Here is a 27,179-nt window from a genome sequence, read left to right as displayed (position 1 = left end):
CCCCTCCCACTGGCCTGGAGCGAGCCATGTAGGATTCACATCTTGCACTGGGTAGCAGTGTGCTTGGTGCTGCAGAGCCGTATCTAGTCATTTTAGCGCTCAGGGCGAGCAAATATATTTGCACCCCATACCGTTTTTTCCCCTGTCATTTTTCTCCCCCAGAGGCTTTGCGCCCTGGGCGGCTGCCGTGCTCGCCCCACCCTGGTTTCGGCCTCTGTAACTCTGCCACTTGCCTCCTTTGTGATCTTGGGTAGATCATATGTTTTGGTGCCTCAGTTTTCTCTTATTGGAAAGATACTCTACAGAGGGACGGTGGGAGGCATAATTCACTGGTAAAGAGTGCAAACTAGAGTAGTTCATCTCTCCAGAATGTGTACAAGGTGAAAAAGGGACCCTTTCCCCATAAACCAGAGATCACAAATTAAGAGACCTCACAGAAAGCAATATTGCCATTGTAAACTCTAGCCTTAGAGATCATGAAGTCACTACAGCATTTGGGACCAGTGCTATAGTATCTATTTTATAAATATTTCAAATATGCCTTTCTGAAACTTAATCCTCTGAACCACTAAAACCCATGCCCACGTGTGGCTTCCAGAGAGAGAATCCTGCCTAACATATGTCCCAGTGAATGGGATCCACCAGTGTAGCTGGAACTCCAGCTGGGCCCCTCCTACTCTGTCAGTAATCTGCCTCTCCCATCCTAGCCCACAAGAGCTGTGCTAAACAGCTCTCTTCTGGGAAGCATTCCCATACTCATGTCCAACAGGCATAAAAGCCTCTTCCATCAGTATTTTGCTTCCAGCAAAAAAGTGCAAGTTTTATGGTGATAGCAATTTCTCTGTCTCCTGATTAATAACAACAAACCAAGGCCCACAGGCTGGGGAGAAGAAGAGAGCTTAATTTACTCTGAGTTTTGAAAAGGGGTCTTAATGTCTAGATTAAATTAGCCAGCATCGCCTTTTCATCTGGGGAACTGAAATGAAATGTGATTTTCTACAGCAGGCCATGGCTAGTCCTGGACTAGTAGTCCAGCTCCCACCACACACAGCCCTTTTAAAACATGTGTCAGATAAAGTAGGTATCTTCCTCTTTCACATGCTTCATTATTTTCCTCACTGTATTGTCTGAAGTACAGATTTTAACACCCCTCCCTCCCACACACTTATCTAAGCCCCCGTGTTCTTCCTGCAAATCAAGAGGATGATGAGATCTGGGGGGAAAGGAAAACAAAAAGAAATGGCTTTAGGCTGTTTCGTTTTCCCAGTGAAATAATAAAACCTTATCCCAAAGCAAATTAACATGTCTAAGTGTCAAAAGAGCAAGACATGATTTTCCATCAGCAAAAGCATAGGGGCTGTGGGATAGAAAGTGCAAGTGGAAACAGTGACATCCAAACAACAGTAAGTAATTAATACCTGACATTTCCCAAGGCTGAATTCTGCAGTAATGGTGCAAATCACAGCAAGAGCACGGACAGCAACTAGAACTGGGCTTGACACAAGTCTGGGAATCAGATCTGTTTCCCAGTCCTAATCACTGCAGCAAGGCACTCTGCCTGCTCAGTTTCTCCATCTAAAAATTGAGATAATGGTGCTACTCCCTTTTTGTAAAGCACTTTGGATCGGATCCACAAACGGACTTAGGTGTTGCAATGCTGAGTGTCACCGCACCTAGAAAATGACAGGAACACACCATGATCCTCAGTTAGCTCTCTGTACAATGTATGGGGAGAGATAAGTGGCTAAGAATGCCATCCACAAAAGACAGCACTGCTGCTCCCTACCTAAAGTAGGGAATGGGAGATGCGGACCACAGGCATATGTTATGTTAAGCCCTGCCCCGTTCTCAGAGATAGGCACCTACAGCCAAGCTGCTTTGAGGCACTTATGTCAGTTTAGCAATCCCCAAACAGGAACATTCACCACCTGGAATAGACAGCTTAATAGGGATGTAAATACGTTTAAAAGTTAACTGCTTAAATGATTAAAAATATTTTGTTTAAATGGTTAACCGATTAAAGGCTGATCTGGCCCATCCAGGGGTTAATGGTTAAGGTGGGTTAACAGGTAAGACTAATGCTAACATTTTACATCCCTACAGCTTAGATACCTACTTTGTGGATCCGACCCTTTAAGAGCTAGAAAATGCAATCTAACAGTAAAGTGTTATTATAAGCTGTAATGCTTTGGATCGATGCTGCAGAACAATTTAACATAGCTCTTTATGTCCTCAGTGAGAGCTCCTGAGAGAAGCCATGGAAGCCCTATTGCTTGACACACTTAAAATCTGCCTGGACCAAATAGTAATAAATGCACAAACGGGCACAATCCTGTGTTGGCAGGGAGAAGGACTAGAAGGTCTAACTGGTCTTTTTAATCTCCAGAGTCTGTGATTTACAAACATTGTGAAACAATGCATTCGCAATTGTCCAATGTGAGTGGAGAGGGGACCGGGGTTTGAGGGACATCAAGAGTGCAAACTCGTTTATTAAAATGCGTGGAATAGGTAGTGTGGCTGAACAGATTGGGCATTGGTCTAGGAGTCAGGAGCAATGAGCTCAAATCCTGGTTTTGCCACTGACCCACCATGTAATCTTAGTCTTAAACTCTCTGTGCCTCAGTTTCCTCATATGTAATTGCACTTATGTATGTTTGTAAAGTGCTTTGAGAGCTTTCAGTGAAACATGTGATGTAAGATAGATAAATACAGGAGTGATGTATAGGTAGATAAATACAGGAGTGCTGCCCTGAGGAGCTTACAAAATCAATGTAAATCAGAAGCACAGTAAAGATAGGAATGGGGGAATGGCCTATGAAAGAGCAGCACAGCAAGAGCCTGACACAGAACAAACCACGGTTGTTGCATTTACTCCTTGCCTATTACATCTGTTGCACTAGATTTCTGTTATCCTGGGTGTGCTTAGCAGGCTAATTCACAGCAGCCCTGCACCTGACCAAAGCAAGAGCCTTTTTACTGGGCTGTCTCTGGGCGACATTTTCCTGCGTCTGAGACAAATAAACAGCCCTGCGCGGATCAAAACGTTACATTAAAATGTGCAGACATCAATACTCGCAGCTTTTAACCTCACTTGAGAGCATGCAGGTGTCAGTCGTCCCTCTCCCCAACTACCCCCGTGGCCGTGGCCGTGGCCCTGGCCCTGGCCCGGTGCCCCCCTCCCAGGCACTTGGTGCAGCCACTCCCTACCTCCGGCGCGCGGTTGCAAGCAGAGCGCGCGGGCCTCCTGCCCTGCCCACCAGCCCGGGCGCTCAGAGCTCTGCCGCTGCGGTCCTAGCGCCGGGGCCGCCTGCTCCGCCCGCGACACTGGGCCCGCGACGCTGCGGGGGCGGGGCCCGAGCGCCCTGGGCTGCGGCCGGACGCCGCTGGGCCCGATCCTGCACGGCCCCACTTTTGCGCCCCCGGCGGCGCTCGCCCCGCCCTAGTTGCGGCGCGGTACGAGGTACCCAGACCACGTGCTTCCTGCCCCCGCGAGTTCAGAGCCTGAGGCCCGATCCAGCAGGCCCGGGGATCCCTCCTTGTCTGCCCTCGCTGTAAGTCCCGCGGCCGTCGGGCCCCGCTCTCTACTCTGGGTCTGGGGGGGGGGGTGCGCGCGCGAGAGCCGGGTCCCATGCAAGGCACTACGGCCCCGCAAACCTGACTGGGGGGGTCGGGTATCAATAAGGTCACCTGGTGAAGTAGGTTGGGTATGTACAACTTGTAAAACCTGTTTTGGGGCAGAAGGCATGATGTGGAGCTGAGATGAAGGGGAGCTACGGGGGAGGGACTCGGAGATGGACATAAATGGAGGACTCCCCATGTTTATATAGCACCTGACACAATGGAGCTCTGGCCTAGTTGACTTCTAGTACCACAATATAAATGTTAACGCTGGGGAAGTAGAAGAAAGAGCGGAAAGAGTAGTGGCAAGAATCAAGGGGATGAAAGCAGGCGATGGTGTGATTAAAAACCAGTGAATTAAAACAAGATAACTGTGAGTCTTATGCCTTATGTCAATTATAGTTTTAATTACAAGCCTGTATTAAAAGGATGCAATGCATTTGTTAGGAAGATGAGCAAATCCATAACTCCTTCAACATACGTGCGCTGCATTGGCTATAAACTCATGATGCAGCTGGCTGATTTCATTGATCCACAAGAAGGATGGAAGAAGCTAGCAGTAGATATAAAAGACCCTTCTGGTGAAAACAGATACAACCAAATGCATATAAGGTATTGTATAAAAGTCATGCGAAAATAGATTTGTTGTTTTTAATCAAATGCCAATTCCTCATTCCTGTGACTTGTAACAATTTCCATGTGAGGAGAGATTTAAAAGACTGGGACTGTTCAGCTTAGAAAAGAGATGACTAAGGGGGATATGTCAGAGGACTATAAAACCATGAATGTGTGGGGAAAGTGAATAGGGAAATGTTATTTACCCCTTCTGTCATAAATATAAAGGGAAGGGTAACCACCTTTCTGTATACAGTGCTATAAAATCCCTCCTGGCCAGAGGCAACATCCTGTTACCTGTAAAGGGTTAAGAAACTCAGCTAACCTGGCCGGCACCTGACCCAAAGGACCAATAAGGGAACAAGATACTTTCAAATATCTGGGGGTGGGGGGAAGGCTTTTGTTTGTGCTCTTTGTTTATGTGTTAGTTCTCTCTTGGGACTGAGAGAGGCCAGACAGAAATCCATCTTCTCCAACCCATCCTAATCCAAGTCTCCAATATTGCAACCAGTATAGGTAAGCCAAGCAAGGCGGATTAGTTTCTTTTGTTTTATGTGAATTTTTCCCTGTGTTAAGAGTGAGGTTTATTCCTGTTTTCTGTAACTTTAAGGTTTTGCCCAGAGGGGGATCCTCTGTGTTTTGAATCTGATTACCCTGTAAAGTATTTTCCATCCTGATTTTACAGAGGTGATTCTTTTACCTTTTCTTTAATTAAAATTCCTCTTTTAAGAACCTGACTGATTTTTCATTGTTCTTAAGATCCAAGGGTTTGGGTCTGTGTTCACCTGTACAAATTGGTGAGGATTATTATCAAGCCTTCCCCAGGAAAGGGGGTGTCGGACTTGGGGGGATATTTTGGGGAAAGACGTTTCCAAGTGGTCTCTTTCCCTGTTCTTTCTTTAAAATGCTTGGTGGTGGCAGCATACTGTTCAAGACCAAGGCAAAGTTTGTGCCTTGGGGAAGTTTTTAACCTAAACTGGTAAGAATAAGCTTAGGGGGTCTTTCATGCGGGTCCCCACATCTGTACCCTAGAGTTCAGAGTGGGGAAGGAACCCTGACACCTTCACATAACACAAGAAAACTAGGGGTCAGCTGATGAAGTTAATAGGCAACAGATTTAAAACAAACCAAAGGACGTACTTCACACAACACACATTTAGTCTGTGGAAATCATTGCCATGAGTTGTTGTGAAGGCCAAAAGTATAGCTGGGTTCAATAAAGAAATAGATAAATTCATGGATAAGATTAAGTTTTTGTCATGGTTATTTTTAGTAAAAGTCACAGACATATCGCGGGCAATAAACAAAAATTCATGGAAACCTGTGACCTTTACTAAAATAAGGAAACCTGTGTCTTTTACTAAAATAAGGGGAGGGACTGACAGCTCCTGCCCCTGCTGTCTGTGGCAGCTGCTGACAGCTGCTGGGGCCCCACATCCGCTCAGAGCTACAGGGATGAAGCTGAAGCAAAAAATGTCATGGAGGTCTCTGAAAGTCATGGAATCCGTGAGCTCCATGACAAAATCTTATTCCTATTCATGGAGGATAGGTCTATCAGTGGCTATTAGCCATTTTACTTTATTTTAAAAACTGATTGTTTAGTCTCTTACTTGAGTTATTCACGTAAAGTCTCTTTCTTTAAGGAGCCAAAAGGAAGTGAGGGGTGGAATTGCCCATCCCCTCTTTGTTTTATCTACCAGCTGGGTCTAAAGTCCAACAACTTTGGTTCCTTAATTTCTGGTTCCATATCTTCTTCTTTTTACAAAGCATGATTTTAACATAGCCCTTGAACCATATCAGCAGGCCCTTTTATTTGGATTAATTTAGTTTTTTTGTCTCCTTTTCATACCTTTTCCCAACAACATTTATTATTATAGGTTATTGTACGATCTTATAAACTTTCACATAATTTTTTTTTACAGTTGAGCTCACAATTAGGATAAATTTTTAAGCCCAATTGTTACGTATTTTTAGTACCCTTTTAACACTAAAGCCTCAATAGCCTTTCTGTAATAATAATAAAGTGGTGAAGACATTTAGTTAGGTTCCAGTTTCATTCAGTTTCTGTCCCTTTCAAGTTAAATAGTCTAAGCAAACTCAAAGTCAAAATGGAACAAAAATTATAAGAATTATTTTTATTTTGATAACACACCATGTAGTTGTTCACATATGCAGCAATATTGTGTGTATTTGGAAGAATGCTGCAAATGATCTGCACAGATGTATTTTAAACTTGGGTTTATGATCTTTCTGATGAAAGAGATTTTTGTTTCTGTATGTGTGTTCTTTGTTGCTGTTTACATTAGGTCTTGTTACCTTGCATTTTCTGGAAGACTTTATGAATAACTGAAGAACTAGTTGTACAATATGATGAATACCAAGGAAGTGAAACCTACCTGAGGGATTTAGTCAAGCTGTCTAAAATTTCTTAACAGCTTCTTAATTGGAACACCTAACAAACAGGTGGAAGAAACATTCTTTTTGCTAAATATTCAACACCCACGCCCCTTCATTTGAGGGCTGAGAAGGCACCCAGTCCACTTACCTGGGTCTTCCAGCAGGACCCTCTAGCAAAAACAGGAAAAATAGATTTATTTTTCTATCATTAAAATATTAGGAATAAACAGGAGAAAACTTTTTTTTTAAACTTTTCAGGTCTCCTGCCTATGCCATGAGGAAACACAGAAAGGGTGAAAACCTATCACCCTCCTCCTCCTCCTCCGCCCCGCCCACCCTACCTGTCTTTGCAGGTCACTTCTTATTTAAAAAAGTAATTTGGTTTTAATTTGTCTTTTAAGGAGATTTGAAGGGCTAATAAAGATGGGAAAGAGCCCCACCTGCGAATTACTGTATGACTGGGGAACATCGAACTGTACGGTTGGTGATCTTGTGGAGCTATTGACCAGGAATCAGTTCCTAGCACCAGCTAGCCTTTTGCTTCCAGGTAGTTCTGTTCTCCACAGTATGTATATATTGCATTCTCCATTTACACAGATTTTTTTTGTAATTTCACAGTAGCTCTCTATTTAAAAGAAATGAAATGACTAGCTTGTTTAAATGATAACTGAAGGTAGTTACATCTCTCCTGACTTATTTTTTTTTAATAACAAAGATTAAGAGTAATTGTTTAGGACATTACAAGGGGCATACATTTTTAAATTTTAGACACATACAGAACATGTCACCTTTAGTGAAGCTTAGATCTGTCAGCCTTTACTAAATGCTGATGCTATGTAACCTATGATTTTCTGTTTCCCAGCACTCTTTGATAGATTTTTAATTTCATTTGCAGATGCTGTTAGGGGGGCAGATGATGTTACGGTACCTCTTTCTTCACAAGAAACTATGCCTATACATGAAAAACAAGTGCCTGTACAGGAAAAACCAGTAATATCTGCAACACCTCTATTAGCTCAGAGTGAGGGACAACCTTCAGCTCCTTCCTGCTTACCTCAAGAGAACAACAGTCTGCAACTTAGTGACACAGGTATGCACTTTGGTAGAATTAAATGCAGCTTCAGCTACTGCCTTCCATCATTACACACATCCTTGACCCAAGTTCTAGAAGTGAAAAGGACCTACAGTAGCACCTCAGAGTTAAGAACACTTTAGGAATGGAGATTGTTCGTAACTCTGAAATGCTTGTAACTCTTGAACAAAACATTATGGTTGTCCTTTCAAAAGTCTTACAACTGAACATTGACTTACTACAGCTTTGAAACTTAAACTTAACTATGCAGAAGAAAAATGCAGCTTTCCCTTTATTTTTTTGATAGTTTACATTTAGAACAGTACTGTACTGTATTTGCTTTTTTTTGCCTCTGCTGCTGCCTGATTGCATACTTTTGATCCCAAATGAGGGGGGTAGTTGACCAGTCAGTTCGTAACTCTGGTGTTCGTAACTCTGAGGTTCTACTGTATAGCAACCAAGGGGCCAGATTTTGATATGCCTTTGCAAGTCCCTGTAAAAAGCCGCCTACCCCTTGTCCAGTTTTTGTGCTGCCTGCACAAAGGGATTTTGGCCTGTGGTCATCAAACTTCCAGTATGCATGCTCCATCTTGATATTAACAAGGCCACTGAGGTGGAGTGTTGGATATAGAAGCTTCTAATTCCAATGTGCTCTACATCAATGTTAGTGATGAGGTTGGACTGTTGGAGTACTTGCTTCATGGGCTACGCTTTAGTCTCCTGAGTTCTAAAATTAAAGCTGAATTGACTGTATATCTGGTTTCTTCCACACAAGGAACTGGAAGATATTTGTACTCAAATTACCTGCAAGTAGTGAGCAAAGTTATCAAAGAATAGCTAACTCACTTGTAATTTGTTTGCTTTTCTTACTTTCTGGTGTCTGCTCAGAGAGAGCAATTCTGGCTTAAAACTCGCAATGAATCCAAAATTAAAGCTCCACAATGCCATTATTTGTACTCTGGTAAATCTGTTGTTTAAATAGAGCAAAAGCAGGGAGATAGCCACTTCACACACAAGTAGCTTAGAGTGAAATTGACCTTTCAGTTCCATCCTAAATGTGAAATGTTTTTGTTTCAGGTTTCCACAGCTTTTGGTTCCATGAGTTGAAAAACGTTACAAACAACTTTGATGAACGACCTATATCAGCTGGAGGTAATAAACTGGGAGAAGGAGGCTTTGGAGTTGTGTACAAGGGCTACATCAATGGCAGAATTGTGGCAGTGAAAAAACTTGCTGCTGTAAGTTGTCATAACTATTTTGTATGGGCGTCGTATGCTTTATGGTATTACTACTGTGTATTTTAAGTGGACGTATTCAGTATTATTATAAGTGACCGGGATACTCCAGAATTTGACATCATTGAAAATTCAGTTGGGTGAGAATCTTTCTCAGATTTTAACTTTTTTTTTTTTTTTTTTTAATGTATTATTCTTTCATCAAAATGTAAGTCACCTGTTGGGATTTTTAGTAACATAGGCTTTACTATATAAGAGGTTAATGGTTCATCTACTGAGTTGTTTGTCTCCAAAGGGGGCCAATACCAGATGTTTCAGAGGATGGTGTAATTTTCCTCACCTACTGTGGTATACCAGATGATGCAGTAGTATGCAACTGACAGAGATGAATTGTAGAGGTTAATTTTTTCCTGGCCTGGTGATCAGTTTGTGCTCTGAAGTTTCAGAATGGATAGTCTCTGTAACTTTATTCTAGTTCAACTTAGGTGCTTCCAAGGTAAGACGTGAAAGCTCCATTTTAAAAAGAGTTTTCTAAAGGCCAAGAAACTATTGTAAGGAATAATCCAGTACTGGTAAGGATTGGAGCAATGATTTTATAAGTCTTTCCCATTCTGATTTCTGTGATTCTGTGCTTCAGATGTGTCTGGTCTTTGGTTTTTGTTTTTTTTTAAGCTCTCTGCCTCATTACTGGGTGGGTGACCCCACAAGTTAAATATACATTACATTAATATTTTGACTTTTATCTATTATACACTTGCTGGCTAAGTATAAATATTTACTTTTGTATTATTAAGCACAGTATTGCAATTAGAGGAAAAACAGGTGATCTAGCTTCTATGCTGACATCCTAGATCCAGTTATCTTCTAATCAAGGAAGTAAATAATAATGCTGTGATATCTCATTTTCAAGTTCCATTAAAAACCACACAGTAAAAAATAACATTTTCTAAATGGGAAAGGATAGAATTGCTAAGGAAAGAATCTTTTCAATTCTTGAAAAATATTGGTTATTACATACTGTTCTCTGTTTTTAGCTTTTAAAGTAATTGACATTGTCATTCATGGGTATTCAGAGGGACAGTGTAACTAACATGTTTGTTTTTGGAGGAGAATGTAGCTTGTCTCAAATTAGAAGTGAAAAAGATAAGCTTTTATCTGCATTATTGTGCTGCTATATCTTGAAATGCTGAGTAAAATACCTTAATTTAAGGTTCAGCTGCCAGAATTTTGTGTAGGAGCCCAAATTTCTCTTTCCAAGGGCGCAGTCTTGTAGCTCGTGGTAAACTGAACAATGGGAGCCTACTTCTGCAGCCCTCTCCCCTACCAGTGGTCCAGTGAAATCAGTGGGACCACTCAGTTTACAAACACATACAGTAAAACTGATCTGTCATACGAGGGGATAAACGTCTTTCTACAACCCTGTAAGAGTTCTGATATTACCCTAATATTTTACTGCTCCTTTTTATCCCAGGCCCTTGAGGCTCAGTGTCAAGACCACCACCTTGGCTGTAGAGGATCTGAAAATTTAAGAGGGAGAGAAGTCTACATAGCTACTTTTTTTTTGTTGCTAAAGGGAATGTTGCAAGTTTGGTGTGGAAGACCCAAAAGAAATTCTGTCATTCTAATCAGCATTTCAAAGGACAAGAGAATACTGTGTAACAATGATAAAGAATGACTGTATAGAGTCAATGATTCCATCACAAGTAGTGGCAAAAGTTTACACACAAAATTTGGCACACTGTAAACATCCGCAAGGGGGAAATGGAGAGAACATCCTTCATTGACCCCCTGAGAAAGGTCCCTGTTGCACAGAAGCCAAGTTATTTAGTCAAGGGGGTAAAAACCAGGGAGGGAGAAGAACTATTTAACTTACAGGGAAAAGTTATCAGAAGAACAATTGGTATAAACTGGCTATGAATACATTTAGGTTAGAAATTAGGTTTTCTAACTGTCGGAGGAGTAAGGTTCTAGAATAGCCTCCCAATATTACTAGTGGGGGCAAACAACCTAATTAGTTTTAAGAGAGAGCTTGATACATTTAAGAGTGAGACAGTATGATGGGCTTACCTGCCGAGGCAAGGGGCTGAGTTCAGTGGAACATGGGGTTCCTTCCAGTCCTGTGTCTTATGTTCCCTAAATCTCATGCTTCAGGGTTTCAGCTGGTCACCTGCAGGGACTCAGGAAGGGAACTTCTCTCCCCATTGTATTCTGGGTTTTCTTTTATTCTTCCTCTGAAACAGAAACAGCCACAGCTGGATATGGGACATGGTATGCAATGGGCCAGTTCTCCATGGCAGTACAGAGATTCTTTCTCAGAAGCTTGGCTGGTGTGTCTTGCTCACATGCTCAGGATCAAACTGATAGCTATTTTTGGGATTAGGAAGTAAATTTCCACCAGGTCAGATTGGCAAGGGCCATGGGTTTTTTGCTGTGGCATAGGTAGGGATTGCTTGCTAGGATCATCCGGTTATATTTTACCAAATCAATTCCCTGCCATCGAAGGGGCCTCTGGCATTAGTGCATTCATTCCCTCCTATTCTCTGCCTGTGGTACACAGTAGTTTAATTTCCTGAGGGCTGTAATGTTTTGATTAGACTCAGTACAGGGATAACCGAATGGGGTTTAATGACCTGATGTGCAGGAGGTCATAGAATTATAGAATATCAGGGTTGGAAGGGACCTCAGGAGGTCATCTAGTCCAAACCCCTGCTCAAAGCAGGACCGATCCCCAATTAATGGTCAGACTGGATGATCTGATGATTGCTTCTGGCCTTAAACTCTTATTCTGTAAGGTCACAAAGGAAATCTCTGGTAGTGCCAAGAATAGGATCCAGTTCCATGACTTTAAAGTGTGTGCCTAAATGTGGACTAAGGAAGTGGTTTGATCCCCCCTCGCCTCCAAGTGTTGAGCACCAACTAATTTCCATTGACTGCAACAGCTGTTATATAGGACTGGACAAATGCAATGAGCAGTGTAGTGGCAAATAGGAAATTCCCTTGCAAGCATGTGGACATGGGTGGGGCTGCCCATCAGTTTCTGCAGGAGGATGTTGGTTGGGGGAGATGGGGAGGGGAGGGGAAGAGGTGTTTGCATCTATGAGAGTAGCCACCTGAATATGAATCAGTACTGTCTTTCTGGGTCAGCAAAGACATGTGATAAGGATGTTACATAGTACATATTGTACTGCCAACTGTTTCAAACCAATTTTCTATGGTTTACAAAAAGAGGTGTCCCCAAGTAAGATTTGCAATAAACTTGTTTTATATGTAATATCACCTACAAAATTAATGGAGAACTAATATTTTCTTTGTAGATGGTTGATGTAAGCATTCAAGATCTGAAACAGCAGTTTGATCAAGAAATAAAAATAATGGCAAAGTAGGTACTAAGTCATGCAAATTTAGCATAACTGTAGGTATAGAGGACCTACATTTGCAGAATTCTCCTTGTTAGCATGCTGCCTTAGGGTTTCATTACTATAGTTTTGCATGGGATAGTTTGGAAATTGTTAAGTGAAAACATTGTAAAACTATTGTGGATCTTTTCTGCTCAAGATAAAGGTTTAGGCTTATGATTAACTCTGCATAGTTTAGTAGTGCATTGAGTTTGCAGGTTTGCGGGCTGTTAGCCAGTGTCATGTATTTCCAAAATGCTTTGCATTTAGGCTAAGTTGTAAAACTATGAACTGAATTCCTAGAATGCTTTGTAATCATGCTAAGCTTTATTGTAGAAATTTACTAATAGCTAAACTGTTCCAATGTTTGTTCTCCGTATGTGTGGAGTCTGTCAGAAATAAGATGCATGTTCTGTTAAGGAATGTTGTATATAAATTGTATTGGGTACCATTAGCACAAAACAGTTCATGTCTCTATATGCAACTTGTATTCTATAGTCTACTACAAACTTTTTGGCCAGAGGGCCACATTGGGCTTCCAAAATTGTATGGAGGGCTGGTTAGGGGAGGCTGTGTCTCCCCAAACAGCCAGGCGTGGCCCGGCCCCTGCATCCTATCCGACCCCCCTGCTTCTCGCCCCTGATGCCCCCCCCCTTCCTCCCCCGTTCCCTGTCAGCCCCCTGGGACTCCTGCCCCATCCACCACCCCCTGTCCCCTGACCACCTCTAGACCCTCCCATCCCTGACTGTCCCCTGCTGCCCCATCCAACCCTCCCTCTCATTCCTGACTACCCCCCTGGGACCCCTGCCCCATTCAACCCCCCTCTCCCCTGACAGCCCCCCCAGGACTCCTACCCCATCAACCCCCTCCTCCGTTCCCTATTGGGCTCCCTGGGACTTCTGCCCCATCCGCCACCCCCTGCTCCCTGTATCCTGACCACCTCCGGACCCTCCCATCCCTGACTGTCCCCTGCGCCCCATCCAACCCCCCCTCTCATTCCTGACTACCCCTCTGGGACCCCTGCCCCATCCAACCCCCCTATTCCCTGCCCTCTGACCGCCCCGACCCCTATCCACACACCCCTGACCGCCCCAACCCCTCACCCCCCCCGCCCCGCTGCTCTCTGCCCTCTTACCACCCAGCACAGAGCACTGGGTCAGGCCGTGGCTCTGCAACTGCGCTGCCTGGCTTCCCAGAGCGTTGCGCTGGTGGCGCGGTGCACTGAGGCTGCGGGGGTTGAGGGACAGCAGGGGAGGGGCCAGGCAGGAGGGTCCCGTGGGCTGGATGTGGCCTACGGGCCGTAGTTTGCCCACCTCTGGTCTACCAACATCTGGAATGTTGTTGCATATGGTTGGTACACATGTCTTTGCACCCTGAAAAATAGTTATGAAGCTAGATTAAAGAAAGGGGAGTAAGGTATATTAATCTTCTACTTGTCATAAACAAGTGGACTATAACTATAGGTCAAATTAAGTTCTCACTTTGAGATGGACTGAACTGCTACAACTCTGTTTCCCAGAGATTGATAATGTATGAACCTCTCTGGTTATGCTGATCTACCTTTGATTAATAAACTAATTGAGCTGAGTTATCTGATGTCTTACTAATCAATAATCCACACCAAACCACTAACAGGACTCAACTTTTTTTTTCTAAATGTTAGAAGTATCATGCAGCAGAACTAATTATTAAGGTTTCTCTTTGCCACAGGTGTCAACATGAGAACCTAGTAGAACTGCTTGGTTTCTCAGGTGATGGTGATCAGCCCTGTCTGGTTTACGAATACATGCCCAATGGTTCATTGCTTGACAGACTGGCTTGTCTGGTAAGTGAGATTTATTATTACTTTTCTAACTTTGTCTTCTACTTCTGTCAATGACTAGAAGTTTATTCTAATGTCCTTGAGACACTGATGGATTTGAAGTGGTCAAGCTATGATATTCTACTTCCAGCTGGGAGGCAAATACAGTTAACATTTTATACAAACATATTAACTTATTAGGAGATCAGATATAATATTAATTAATTAGAACAAGCTAGACCATTGTCCTTAACAACCTGTCTGAAAAATAGCAGCTCCCCGAGAGACTGAAAAAAGTCTGAAAGTTTTGTGAAATGTTTAAAAACCTGTAAGTTTATCAGTGAGTGCCAGAGTTCTTTGTTTGCTCTATGAACGATGACATTTAAAAACCAATCTATTATCTTTTGTGATAAGTTGTGGTCTTCCCACCCTGTCCATTGTAACCATTTTTGTCAGGCATAAGTGTTTGTTTCTTGCTCTAGTCTCTGTCCTTGTAACATCAGTTGAAACTTCCAGAGTGTGGGAGTCAGTGTCAAAAACCGTAAACCAGGCTTAGCAAGCCGAAGAGCAGTATTTAAGCAATAAATATTGTCTGTATTTAAGAAATATTTTCTGTAAGTAAAATTCTTCCTTTTGATGTAGGGAAATGACTTATCGTGGAGGCTTGAGCCTCTTAGTAACTGTAATAAATGCCATCCGTGTTTGGCAGGTGTGCAGCTACCTACATGAGGGAGAAAATGTTCCCTGGCACAGAAATGTCAGTTTGATTTACAGATGTAACTTACAGTATGAACATGAGAAGAAACGCTTCTTACTTCATGTGGTTTCCTAGTACGGTGCTGAGCCAAATGAGCATAGCTTCCTTCTAACTATAATCTAGTATTGCCCCTTTAGAAGACTTCAACAACAAAAAATAGTGGGTTAGTAATAAAACTAGTTGTTCAAAGATTATAAAGTGACAGTATACACATTCATCTCAAGAACTTCCTGTTCAGGAAAAGAGACCTGAAAGATCACGTCTTTCTGATGTTGGTGACTGGTTTCTTTTGCATTAGTCTCAAGAGGGAAACAACTGTCTAAGAAAATACAATCATTTAAGAAAAACTATAATGTAACTTTTAAATGGACCTTACATGTATACATGAAATAAGCAAGCTAACCACTATGTCCGTGTTAAGATTCTAAATGCCAGTCAAGTCTACACACAGACTTACACCAGTTTCAGAAAAGGTGTTTGTTGGGGTTTTTAAAAAAACGGATTTAGTTAAACCAGTGCAAGTCTGCTTATAGATATTCTTTATTTTGGTTTAAGAGTAGCTTATTTCAGTTTAGCTTAATCCTGTAGAAAACTGATCAAGCTAAACTGAAATAAGGCCTAGTGTAAAACACAATCTCACTGTTTTTACTAAAGGTGTAACTTTAAACAAATTTAGTTAAACTGGTGAAAGCCCCAAACTAAGCCATTATAAATCAGGGTTAACCCTATAAGAGTGTCCACTTACATTTGTATCAGTTTAGTAAAATCATATTAAAAACTGACTTAAAATGAATGCAACATCTGAGTGTAGACAAGTCTTAAGTGTCTTGGTGTACAAACTTGTGCCGGTGTAAATAAATCTGTTTAAAAACAACTAAAAAAACACTTTAAACTGATGCAAGTTGGCTTGTAGACAAGCCTCTTTCTTTGGAAGAGGTGTGTGTGAAAATCTTTTGCTATTTGTCTCTGTAACCTCAGGAATCAGCACTAGGGAAAGAGGAAGCTGGGCAGAGCACTCCTAGTCTGAAGGGGAGGCAGAAATAGGCCAGGCCCTTGCATGTAAGGGAGAGAGAGCAAGCTTATTCCCTATTATGTCCCCAAGGCTTCTCCATCCAATGACTAGAGGGGGAAATGGGTGGTTGTCAGAATGTTTATTATGCTTGCTGACTTTCAAGAATTCCCATGGGTACTTGGCACTGCTTTTTTGGCTCATCCCCTTCACTACACAGAGCCTAGGCTGAGCTGAGCTGGAGAAAGGGGATTCATGCCAATCCTCTTCCCTAGGTGGCTGACTGGGTACGGATGGCGGGGGGGGGGGAGTTAAATGTCCCCATTCTTCCAGCCTAATTAGTGCCATGAACTAAAGTGAAAATCTTGTGCTGGTCAATTGTATGTTTGCAATCATTTATTGAAGGAACATTAGCTTTTCACTTTGTCATTCATGTTCATAAAGATGTTTATTGACTGGAACAATTTGCTTTGGTTGTGTAGATGTGATGTTGCGACTGCTGTGGCTGAAATAAAATATAGGATGTAATTGTTGTCGATGTAGTTAGCTCTTTGTTTTGCAATTTGGTGTTTGCCGGTATGTAGGTAAAATCAAAGCAATAAAGAGCAAGTTTTGAAACAACCTAATGCAGTTCTTAAAATAAAAAGGGGTGGGAAGAGGAAATCTATATATTGCTACACAAGTGAAGAAAGAGAGAAACATTTATTAGTCTTTAAAATGACCTACTGAAAGCAGCTAAAACTGTCAGACCAATGTTGAAAGCAATGCAAGAGAAATGAAACATATCAGATTATTATCACTTCAGATTTTAATACATCTAAATGAGTTTGCCCTAATTACAAAGTCAGGTATTTCATTATCCTAAAATGTTTCCTCTTCCCTAGGTCACTTGAGAGATCAGGAAAAGGTGTTAATGACCTAATGATAAACAGTGTCTCCTCAAGTTTATTTGGCATCCAAAACCTACTCTCTGGAGTTTGGATCTTGATCTGTCATATAGAATTGTTTGTTGGGGCTTGCTGTGTTCTATCAGTACTGAGGGATTCACAAGGGATGGTTAAAATCTAAAGTGTCTGCTGTCCTTTTAGCACAGAAATTAATTGGCCTCAAGTGGAGTGTTGATATATGTACCAGTGATATAAATAATATTTCTATGTCTTCTGTTTTAAAGATCATCAGTCTTTTGAGATTGCAGAGGCAAGCTTTTTAAATTTTTATTCCTGAGTTGCTGAAACCAACTTTTTATAGACTATAGTCTCTTTACTAAACTTCATGTAATCTTCCTGTTTTAGACCCAAAAGGAGAGAGAAGCAAAATGAACACCTAATCTCTTACTTTTTTCATGCTTCCTCCCCACCCCCATTTTAATGATACGCAAGTGTCTTAGTCACTAGGGGCCACATTTTAAAATGTATTTAGGTGCCTTAAGATGCAGATGGGCACCGAGGCATTTTTGAAAATCCCACTAAATGCCTAACTCCCATTGATTTCAAGTCTTTCCATTGACTTGGGATCAGGCCTCTGTACTTCTATTCAAGAGTTTAATGCAGCACTAGGAGGCCTTCATCTGTCGTCTTATATGTTGCAGCCACTTTTGATTGTATCTGATCGCTGTGTTCCCCTTTCAGGAATAGAAATGTTCCTGGGTCAGAAATCAGACCATGCCTGCACGACAGGGACTAGAGCGGCACAGCTGCGCACCGTAGTGTAGCTGCAGCCTACAGTGATGGACGGGATTTTTCTCTCACCGGAGGAACACCACCTCCCCGAGTAGTTAGGTTGACACAAGCGTTCTTTCATTGAGCTAGCTATGTCTATACAGGGGTGAGGTAGGCATAGCTGTGGGACTCAGTGGGTTTTTTTCACACCCCTGAGCGCTGTAGACATGTCGACCTAAATGGTAAACATAGACCAGACCTCAGACTTACCAGTTACCATTACAAGCACATTTTTTTTGGGTGGAGAGCGGAAACTGACATGGTGAATGAAGAATAAAGTCCTACATAGATCTACCTCTTCTTCTGGGACACATATTTGTAAATCAAATACATATATTGATGTCTTTTCACTCTTTCCCTCCCCCCACTTTTCTCTTTTAAGGATGACACTGCACCAATTCCTTGGAGTACAAGGTGTAACATTGCTCAAGGTACAGCAAATGGCATCAGCTTTTTACATGAAAACAATCATATTCACAGAGATGTTAAAAGGTAAAAGCTGCTAACGCTCAATAATGCCCACAGATTTTTCATGGAGTGCATTTTAGAGAGAGTAGAGAAGAGAATGGACTAGGAGATGAGTGATGTATGTCCTCTTTGCCAAGGTAGCCTAGTTCTTACAAATACCACTTTGATAGAATTCTTATCACAATGTTTTCTATTTTTCTGTATCAGGACTGTTTACCTACAATTTTAAGGCCTGTTTGTCAGTCATTTTAAAGACAACTTTATTTATGTAGTGATTTACCTATGAGAATAGAACATCTCTGTGTATACAGAACAGTTTTATGCAAAGTAATTGACCCCTAGATCTTTTCACATTTTCCAAAGTATCGTAGTGGCTTTGCAACTTACTCTTCATTATGCAGTCTTTCTGGATTTTGTTTTATGCCTAACGCTTGCACTGTGTGAGCATATTTTCTCCCTTTTGAGTATGGTGTCTCTTTCCAAAGTCTGTTTCATCTTTCCTCCACAAATGAAATCTTAGTGAGACTGAACAGACCTGCAAAACGTCACTTCAGAAATTACTCAAGGACATGAACTTTTCCTGCGAAAGAGTCCTGTCATACTATTTTTGGGTCTGTGCTGCAAAGACCTGACCAGATGAGAATTTCCATAGCTAGAGTTCTAAAACGTTGCTCCTGTCAAGGTGGCGTGAGCTGCCACCGTAGAACAGACGATGTGTGATCCCTGAGTGTATCCAAAAGTCAGTTCTTGTCTAATTGCAACCAGTGTAAGAGCATTTGCTGGTCACTACACATGCTTTAGTAGTGCTGCACCATGACAGCTTCGATGGGGGATTTTTCACTGAAAAACCTCTTTTCTGGAGCATTTCCTCTGAGTGTACCTCCTTTCAGTTATTGCTATTTTTAATTAAAAAACCTCTGTAATGGAGACTGGCTTTAATCAAGTTTGCATGCCAATGGTGTACAAAGGAAGTGGACTCTTCCACTTACTTGTTATCCCAAAAGTAATTTCTGCTATATCCAGCTCTTAGAGCTAAATTTTTGTGTAGCGTTTTTCAGAGTAGCAATGCAGTTCAGCTATTTCAAGAAATGCCTGGGAAGGAATCAAGCCACATCCCTGAGGGACAAGCATCTTAGACCTTGAGAAGGATCGTGACTGGCTGAACTGTAGGATAATGTCATGCAGAAGGTCCTGAAGAAGTCCTGTCTCCCGCAACACTCCTGCTGAGTCCAGTTCACCTCAACCCTGCAGTCCTCTCTGGGTGCTGGAAAAAGGGAGTATTCTTACTCCAGCTCCCACCCCAAAGGCTCCTTGCTGCTTTGACTCTGTGTGTCAGAACCGCCCCTCTGCTCAAGCTTCCCAGCAGCTGGAATTTCTGGGGAACAGAGTGTCTTCTACTTTACCCCTCCTCTGGTCTCCTGACCTCTGTGAGAGGGAGTTGTTCTCCCTTTGTACCACTTTGTCCTCCTTTCCTCCCCGGCTTGGACTCTGTTTTTTGTCTTTTTCCACAGTGAATAGCTCAATGAGAGAGTGTGACTGCTACCACTGATAGTTTTTTCAAGCAGAAAGAGCACCGTAAACAAGGCAATTCTTGTTATAATTTCTATGTTCATGGGTGTAATGAATAGCTGTGGAGAAATCAAACAAGGTTCTGGTCAGTCTTCACATTGCTGCAGTTTGGGGAAACTGAATATTAACAGAGGCACGAGGATGGGGTCTCTGCAGATTTGGGAAGCTATCACTGAATTGTTGTTTTCATTGTTGCTCTTAACTCTTGATTGTGTTGTATGCAGGAAAAAAGTGGGTTGTTCTTTTGTAGTTGGACACAATCACAACAGAACTCGCTTCCATTCTGCTCTGTGAAGCATATCAAATTATGGTCTCTCTTATAAGCTGCTTGCCTTCTCAATCTGAGAAGAACTATGACTTACTTAAAAAGTTGTGGGGTTTTTTTTTTTTTCACATATGGTGTTCCCACTGGCCTATTTGGGAGTTATGTGCATCACGCATTGGTGGATGGACCCTTGGTTAGTGTTTGGCCTGTTGCTGTGATCATGTATTAGGGATCCTTTTATAGCTGGTCTATTTTTTAAGATTAAGGCAGCTAGTAATCTTTCATAAGTGATGGTTGTGCTTAAACATTTTGCTTAGAAAGCTCTAAGAGAGGGTGGAGATAATAATGTTTCTAATAGGCTTTGTTTATTTGAGATGTCTCCTATGGATCTCTTACGGTTCCAGTAGTATGTTCATAAAATGGAGAGATACTGCCTAGGTTTTGAGGTTCTTTAATCCTGTCTCAGGTTCAAGAAGCCAAAAATATTTAAATTTAAAAACAGTAAAATATATATCTACATTCAGTAAAAAGTATGAGTATTTTTCCTTTCATATAGCTTAGCCTAGTTCAGTGCAGTTTTTCTTTGAGGCCACTAATGACTTATATGCATGGAGTGGTGTTGTAACTGTGTTGGTCCCAGGATGTTAGAGAGATCAAGTGGGGTGAGGTAATATGTGGACATGCCTAGGTGACTTCCCTTAACTTGGTATGTTCATGCCTCAAGGGGAAAATAAACATCGTTGTATTCCTTCTGCCTCCTTAGTAATTTTTGTTGGCTCATGGATATGCACCAAAAGCAGCTCTTTGGTGTTTTGTGTAGGATAGGCTAGAGAATCGAGAAGGTTTTGTGGAGGATTCTACATCAGGAACTTTACTAAAATTAACAAGCCTGTACAGTTTTGCTTAAAGGAGGAGTATTCAAACTGTGCCTAGAATTTTGGGATGTGAATGTAACGGGATTAGTAGCCTTTAAGTAGTTTCTGTATTTTAGTTTTTCTCCCTCTTAGTCTCCAGGAGAGCTTGTGCGTGAATTAGTCTGCTGGCCAGCCAGTTACTGATTTATTTAGTGAGCAGTTTGTTTTGATAGTTATGGTAGATTCCCATCAAAGATCACTTGCCTATATTTTGCTTACTAAAGTAAATCATCAACTTCAGTGAGTTCTCCAGATTCCAAATATCAGTTAAAATAGTGATTACAGTTCATGTACAGATGTTTAAATGCTTTTTAAAGTGAGATAGAAAACACAGAGTTACTCCACTACTACAGAGAACATTATTTTTGTTTTTCAGTGCAAATATCTTACTAAATGAATCATTTGTGCCAAAAATTTCTGACTTTGGACTTGCAAGGGCATCCGTGAAATTCACACAAACCATCATGACTGATAGAATTGTGGGAACAGCAGCCTATATGGCACCCGAAGCCCTGCGTGGAGAGATAACACCCAAATCTGATATTTTCAGTTTTGGTGTGGTGAGTAGCAAATAAAAAACTGTTATACTTTCTAATTAATGAGAACTGGCGTTTGAGTCTATTACTGGTGGCTGCTATTTTCCTGAAAAGTGAGTTTGATGATGTGGAACATCAACGTAAGATCACAAACTTAAGTTCCAATTATCTTAAATACCAGCTTTACAATCTTTAAGATTACATTTATATGTTAAATATGGTTTCCACTACCACAGTTTATAACAGGGAACTGGTTCTCCTACTTTTCTGCTTTTGAAACAAACAACCCCAAACCTGAACGCTGTGTGCTGCTGAAGGATAGTAATTGATGCCCATCATGCCTAGCTTGCTCGTAAGTCAGTATGAGTGGAGGGTTAGTGCTTCTTGCTCTACCTGAGGGGTACTCAGGAAAGTGGTGAACCCAAATCTGAACAGATTATCCAGCATCACAAGAGCTGCCAACGCCTGCTTTCCAACTATCAGCTTGGGGGACAAAAAGACAAGGAAAATGTTTAAGTACCTGAAAAATACCTATCATCTGCTGGGGAGGGAAGGGGGCGTGAATAGGAAAAATAAACGCCACCATATGGGGTCGAGAACTCCAGGGAGTGCCCATACTGCACACGAGGTGAAAATGGAAGGGAAATAGACTTGGGGTGACAAACCAATTTCACCCATCAGCTAGGCAGGAGAGGGAGAAAATGGAGACCCTCATTAGGTGGGATAGGGTGAGAGAAGACGAGGAGTTCACCTGCTCTTCCAAAAATGGGGAAATGAGAGAGGCAGGAGTCAGCCAGTTATGTCCACAAATGTGTTCTTCTTTGCAAGCTGTGATCCTAGGGACTTGTACTTGAAACTGTTATTAATATAAACTGAAGATCTTGTTCCTTTGTTTCAAATTATTTGTGTGTTAACTGTTTCTGGATGCTTTCCTAGCCGTTACCTCTTTTGTGTTTCTTGTAGGTTTTACTGGAAATAATAACGGGGCTTTCGCCAATAGATGAAAACCGGGAGCCACAGTTACTGGTATTGACTTTTTTTTCTCCTCATCCCAGAATTGTTTTATAATAAACCATAGTTTCCAGATTGAAGAAGTCCCAGCTTTGTCACCCAGGAGGTACTGACGGTGCATCCAGTTGCTATGCCAAAGTCTGTTTCAGGAGTTTTCTTGAGCTAGTGGGAGAGAGTCTAATCAGGAATAGGAAAAACACAAGGCCAGTTTTGAGGAAGCTGCCCTATCCTACCCCTCTGGGCCACAGGTGACACATTGCATCAACATCTGGGAAAAAGGCCTCAACAAGTCCATAGAAATAAATCCTTTCCTAACAAAAGAAAGGAACCAGTCACACTCCATCATGCATCCTTCATCATTTCCTGAGGTAAATTTAGTTATCTCATGGCAGCTATCACATCTTTGTTTTGCAAACAGGAGAACTGGGGAACTTAGTAAGGGACTGTTGAGCCTTAACTGGGTTAAAAGTTCACAGCTTGTGTTGCATCTAAAAGCAGAAAATTGCTTTACAACTTCTATTTAAAATGGAATTTATAGTTAACTTATACTAAGTTTGTATTAAAAGAACATAGGGATGCAACCCCATATTCCTGGTGTCTCTACATTCCCCACTGCCAGATGCTTCAGAGGGAGTGAACAGAAAAGGGCAATTATTGAATGATACATCCCCTGTTGTCCAGTCCCAGTTTCTGGCAGGGGGAGGTGGAGTATGGGACTGTATCCCTGATGATCTTGGCGAATAGGTCCATCAGTGGCTATCCGCAACAAACTTATGTAATCCTTTTCTGAACCCAGTTATTCTTTTGGCCATCACAACATCCCCTGGCAATGAGTTCCACAGGTTGACTGTGTATTGTGTGAAGAAGTACTTCCTTATGTTTGTTTTAAACCTGCTGCCTATTAATTTCATTGAGTGACTTCTGGTTCGTGTGTTATTTACCCCTTCGCATAATACTTCCCTGTTCACTTTCTCCACATCTTTCATGATTGTATAGACCATCATATCCCCCCTTAGTCGTCTCTTTTTCCAGACTGAACATTCTCAGTCTTTTTAATCTCTCCTCAGATGGAAGCTGTTCCATACCCCTAATCATTTTTGTTGCCCAATTCAAATGTATCTTTTTTTGAAATGGAGCGACTAGAACAGTATGCACTATTCAAGGTGTGGGCATACCATGGTTTTATATAGTGGCATTAGGATATTTTCTGTCTTATTATCTCTCTCTTTCCGAATGGTTATTAATGTTCTGTTAGCTTTTTTGACTGCTGCTGCACATTGAGCAGATGTTTTCAGAAAAATAACCACGATGACTCCAAGACTTCTTTCTTGAGTGGTATCAACTAATTTAGACCCCATCATTTTGTATGTATAGTCGGGATTATGTTTTCCAATGTGCATTACTTTGCACTTATCAGCTTTGAATTTCATCTGCCATTTAGTTGCCCAGTCACCCAGCTTTGTGAGATTTCTTTGTAATCTGTAGTCAGCTTTGGGCATTACCATTTTGAGTAATTTTGTATTGTCTGCAAACGTTGCCACCTCACTGTTCACCCCTTTTTCCAGATCATTTAGGAATATGTTGAACAGCACCAGTGCCAGTACAGATCCTTGGGGGACCCCACTATTTACCTCTTTCTCCACTGTGATACTATCCATTTATTCCTGTCCTTTGTTTCCTTTCTTTTAACCGGTTACTGATCCGTGAGAGGACCGTCCCTATTATCCCATGACTGCTTACTTTGCTTAAGAGTGGTTGGTGGGGGACCTTGTCAAAGGCTTTGTGAAAGTCCAAGTACGGTGTATCAACTGTATCACCTTTGTCCACATGCTTGTTGACCCCTCAAATAATTGTAATAAATTAGTGAGGAATGAATTCCTTTTACAAAAGCAGTGTTGTCTTGTCCCCAACATATTGTGGTCATCTATGTGTCTGAAAATTTTGTTCTTTACTATAGTTTCAACCAATTTGCCTGGTACTGAAGTTAGGCTTACCAGCTTGTAATTGCCAGGATCGCCTCTGTAGCCCTTTATAAAAATTGACATTACATTAGCTACCCTCTAGTCATCTGGTATGGAGGCTGATTTAAGCAATAGGCACTTGCTGGAGGATTCTCTGCTCCTTGAAGTCTTTAAACTACGATTTGAGGACTTCAATAGCACAGATGTAGGTGTGAGGTTTTTTTGTAGGAGTGGTGGGTGAAATTCTGTGGCCTGCATTGTGCAGGAGGTCAGACTAGATGATCATAATGGTCCCTTCTGACCTAAATATCTCTGAATCTCTGAATCTATATCACAGTTAGTAGTAGTACAATTTAATATTTTATTTCCTTTGGAACTCTTGGGTGAAGAGGCCTGGTGACTTATTACTGTTTAGTTTATCAATTTGTTCCAAAACCTCTTTTATTGACCCTTCAATCTGGGACAGTTCCTCAGATTTGTCACCTAAAAAGAATGGCTCGGGCATGAGCGTCTCCCTCACATCTTCTGCAGTGAAGACCAATGCAAAGAATTCATTTAGCTTCTCTACAATGGTCTTGTCTTCCTTGAGTGCCCCTTTCGCACCTTGATTGTCCAATGGCCCCACTGATCGTTTAGCAGGTTTCCTGCTACTGCTGTACTTAAAAAAATGGTTGTTAGTTTTTGTGTCTTTTTGCTAGTTGCTCTTCAGATTCTTTTTTGGCTGCCTAGTTATATTTTTATACTTGCCAGAGATTATGCTCCTTTCTATTGTCCTCATTAGGAGTTGATTTCCAATTTTTTAATGGATGTCTTTTTGCCTCTAACCGCCTTTCCTAGTCTGCTGTTTAGCCATGGTGGCATGTATTTATTTTTTTTTTGGCCCTCTACATGTGTGCACACACATGCACGTGTTTGAAGCTTGTGTCTTTTACCAGCCGAGGTTGATCCAATAAAAGATATTACCTCCCCCACCCTAACTCTCAGTAAAATGTAAAGTACTCACAAGTTTAAACCTCACTGCTCCTTTCAAAAAGTTGCTCTACTCAAAACAGTTTTAACACTACCAAATTCTCTTACAGTTAAGTATCAAAGAAGAAATTGAAGATGAGGAAAAGACCATTGAAGATTATGTCGATGAAAAAATGAGTGAGTGGGACACCATTTCCATTGACAAAATGTATTCAGTTGCTAGCCAGTGTCTGAATGAAAAAAAGAACAGGAGGCCAGACATTAAGATGGTACATGGATTTTCACTTTAAGGTTTGTTTGGCCAATATATTTTGTGTGCTGGTGGTAATGTAACTAATTCACATCTGTTCTACTTTTGCAGGTCCAGCAGCATCTACAAGAGATAATAGCCTGATATCTGTTTCTTACCAGTTTGGTGCTATTCCTGCATTCCAGGCTTTTGTGGCCTCTATGTGCAATCTGTTGTTGGCTTTTCACCACTGTGCCTTCTTTCCTTGAAAGACCAGGCAAGGAACTTTCTCATAGACTTTATGCTTTAGTCATTTAAGGGAGTTGATGTCCCATTAAAACAACGGATATCTTAAATCACTTCTATAAGACTTTCTTCAGTAGCCAGAGAGAGCGAGAACACGGAGGTTCTTTTTATGGCAACACATTGTGCTTCTGCTATACCATCTCCACTTCGTTTTCTAAATATATTTCCTGACTAGAATCCAGGCTTCTGCAGCTCCCTGGGTAACACGTACCTGTTACAAGGAGACTATGATAAACAAATCGATGACTGGTAAATTGCTTCTAAGCAGAAAGACTAGCCCTTTTCGGTTTCTACTCTAAGCAAAAACATTTCAAACTGAAGAGGTCAGTCTGTATTGCTCTCGGACAGAGTTCAGGTAACCTGCATTAATCTGTTGTTCCATGTGGTCATAGAGTCAGAGTTCAAGGCCAGAAGGAACCAGCAGATCATTTAATCTGATCGGCTCTATATCACAGGCCAGCACCTGCACACATCATTTAAAAAAACATCCCTTCCTGACCCCTGCAGATGGCCAGCTGAAACCCTGAAGCATAAGCTTTGAAGAATGTATGATATAAACTGGAAGTGAGCCCCAAGGCTGCTGAGCTCAGCCCCCCACCACCATAAGCAACCTTGTCATAGTCACACTTGTTAATTTGTCCAGCTCTTTCTTAAAACTACATGATCTTGGTAATACCCATTTAAAACAAACTGAGCTACTTTGCTCAATGTTTTAACTTATGTTGGGAATCGAAATTAATGTGAAGTCCCTTTGGCAATAGCTATAAATATAAGCTGCCATCTGTGAGTTTGCAGATTTGTGTTTTTAAAAAGCCTACACGGGAGCAGTGGTATTTACATGGAAGCATATTTTGCAGTCTTTTTTTTTTAACAAGGAAAAGGAAAAGCTGCAGAGCAGTGCAAATTGAGAGTAGAGAACTGAGAATTGATAGGTGTGGGTTTACTTTTACTGACTCATATGACCTAATGACAAGCCATTTCATCTCTATTCCTCAATTTCCCCATTTAGGAAAAAGCTGTTTGACCTGTTTTTGTAGTACTCTGAGATCTTTGGAGAAAATGCTGTATAAATGTAAAGTATCATTAATACTCATTTTGTAAGTGATCAGTATTGTCTTCACATCCAATAGCCGAGTTTAATTTAAGAGCTTATATAGACTAAAATGACTTGTGTACTTGAAAGGTTTTATAATAAAAGAATATATGATGGACCAAACCACAGGCTAAAAATTGATCACTCCACAGTGAAAGAATAACCTACATTGATCTTGTATAAAAATGCTACTGTTTGTAAATAGAAGATACGAATTTCAAATAAACTTTCCTTTTTGCAC

At 41.4% G+C, this 27,179-nt stretch overlaps 2 protein-coding genes across 6 annotated transcripts in view; one reads left to right on the top strand and one right to left on the bottom strand.

Annotated features, from left to right (window-relative positions):
• PUS7L (pseudouridine synthase 7 like) overlaps positions 1–3,435 on the bottom strand; it is a 21,222-nt gene extending 17,787 nt beyond the window's left edge. For 2 of the 3 annotated variants that reach the window (XM_073328007.2, XM_073328011.2), the window contains exons 1-2: positions 3,092–3,155; positions 1,419–1,673 (exon numbers count right to left, since the gene is read on the bottom strand). In XM_073328007.2, the coding sequence (XP_073184108.1) occupies positions 1,419–1,425 (7 nt within the window). In that variant the 5' untranslated portion in view covers positions 1,426–1,673; positions 3,092–3,155. Of the gene's footprint in view, positions 1–1,418; positions 1,674–3,091; positions 3,156–3,207 lie in introns of those variants that run through there. The other variant, XM_073328008.2, reaches the window with a different exon arrangement.
• Positions 3,307–27,179, top strand: IRAK4 (interleukin 1 receptor associated kinase 4). Of its 3 annotated transcripts, XM_073328013.2 has the most exons (12): positions 3,307–3,551; positions 4,066–4,230; positions 7,032–7,177; positions 7,526–7,720; positions 8,780–8,940; positions 12,252–12,316; positions 14,043–14,157; positions 18,000–18,109; positions 21,210–21,393; positions 22,333–22,395; positions 25,421–25,579; positions 25,672–27,179. In XM_073328013.2, the coding sequence occupies exons 2-12, from the start codon at positions 4,070–4,072 to the stop codon at positions 25,702–25,704; spliced, it is 1,392 nt and encodes a 463-aa protein (XP_073184114.1). In that variant the 5' UTR covers positions 3,307–3,551; positions 4,066–4,069; the 3' UTR covers positions 25,705–27,179. The 3 variants fall into 3 exon arrangements, with proteins under 3 accessions (XP_073184114.1, XP_073184115.1, XP_073184116.1); XM_073328014.2 differs by lacking the exons at positions 3,307–3,551; positions 4,066–4,230 and adding an exon at positions 4,310–4,749; XM_073328015.2 differs by lacking the exons at positions 3,307–3,551; positions 4,066–4,230; positions 7,032–7,177 and having other exon boundaries at positions 7,635–7,720; positions 8,780–8,854.

The sequence above is a fragment of the Lepidochelys kempii genome, chromosome 1, assembly GCF_965140285.1.
Source record: "Lepidochelys kempii isolate rLepKem1 chromosome 1, rLepKem1.hap1, whole genome shotgun sequence".
Classification (NCBI taxonomy): Eukaryota; Metazoa; Chordata; order Testudines; family Cheloniidae; genus Lepidochelys; species Lepidochelys kempii.
The sequence above is the reverse complement of the archived record's forward strand: the minus strand, read 5'-3'. Positions and strand labels throughout refer to the sequence as shown.

Excerpts from the sequence above, each read along its gene's own strand:
- IRAK4 (XM_073328013.2), top strand. The coding sequence starts at position 4,070 with ATGAGCAAATCCATAACTCCTTCAACATACGTGCGCTGCATTGGCTAT. Across the intron at positions 21,394-22,332 it reads ATATTTTCAGTTTTGGTGTG|GTTTTACTGGAAATAATAAC; the intron begins GTGAGTAGCAAA and ends TGTTTCTTGTAG. Across the intron at positions 22,396-25,420 it reads ACCGGGAGCCACAGTTACTG|TTAAGTATCAAAGAAGAAAT; the intron begins GTATTGACTTTT and ends ATTCTCTTACAG.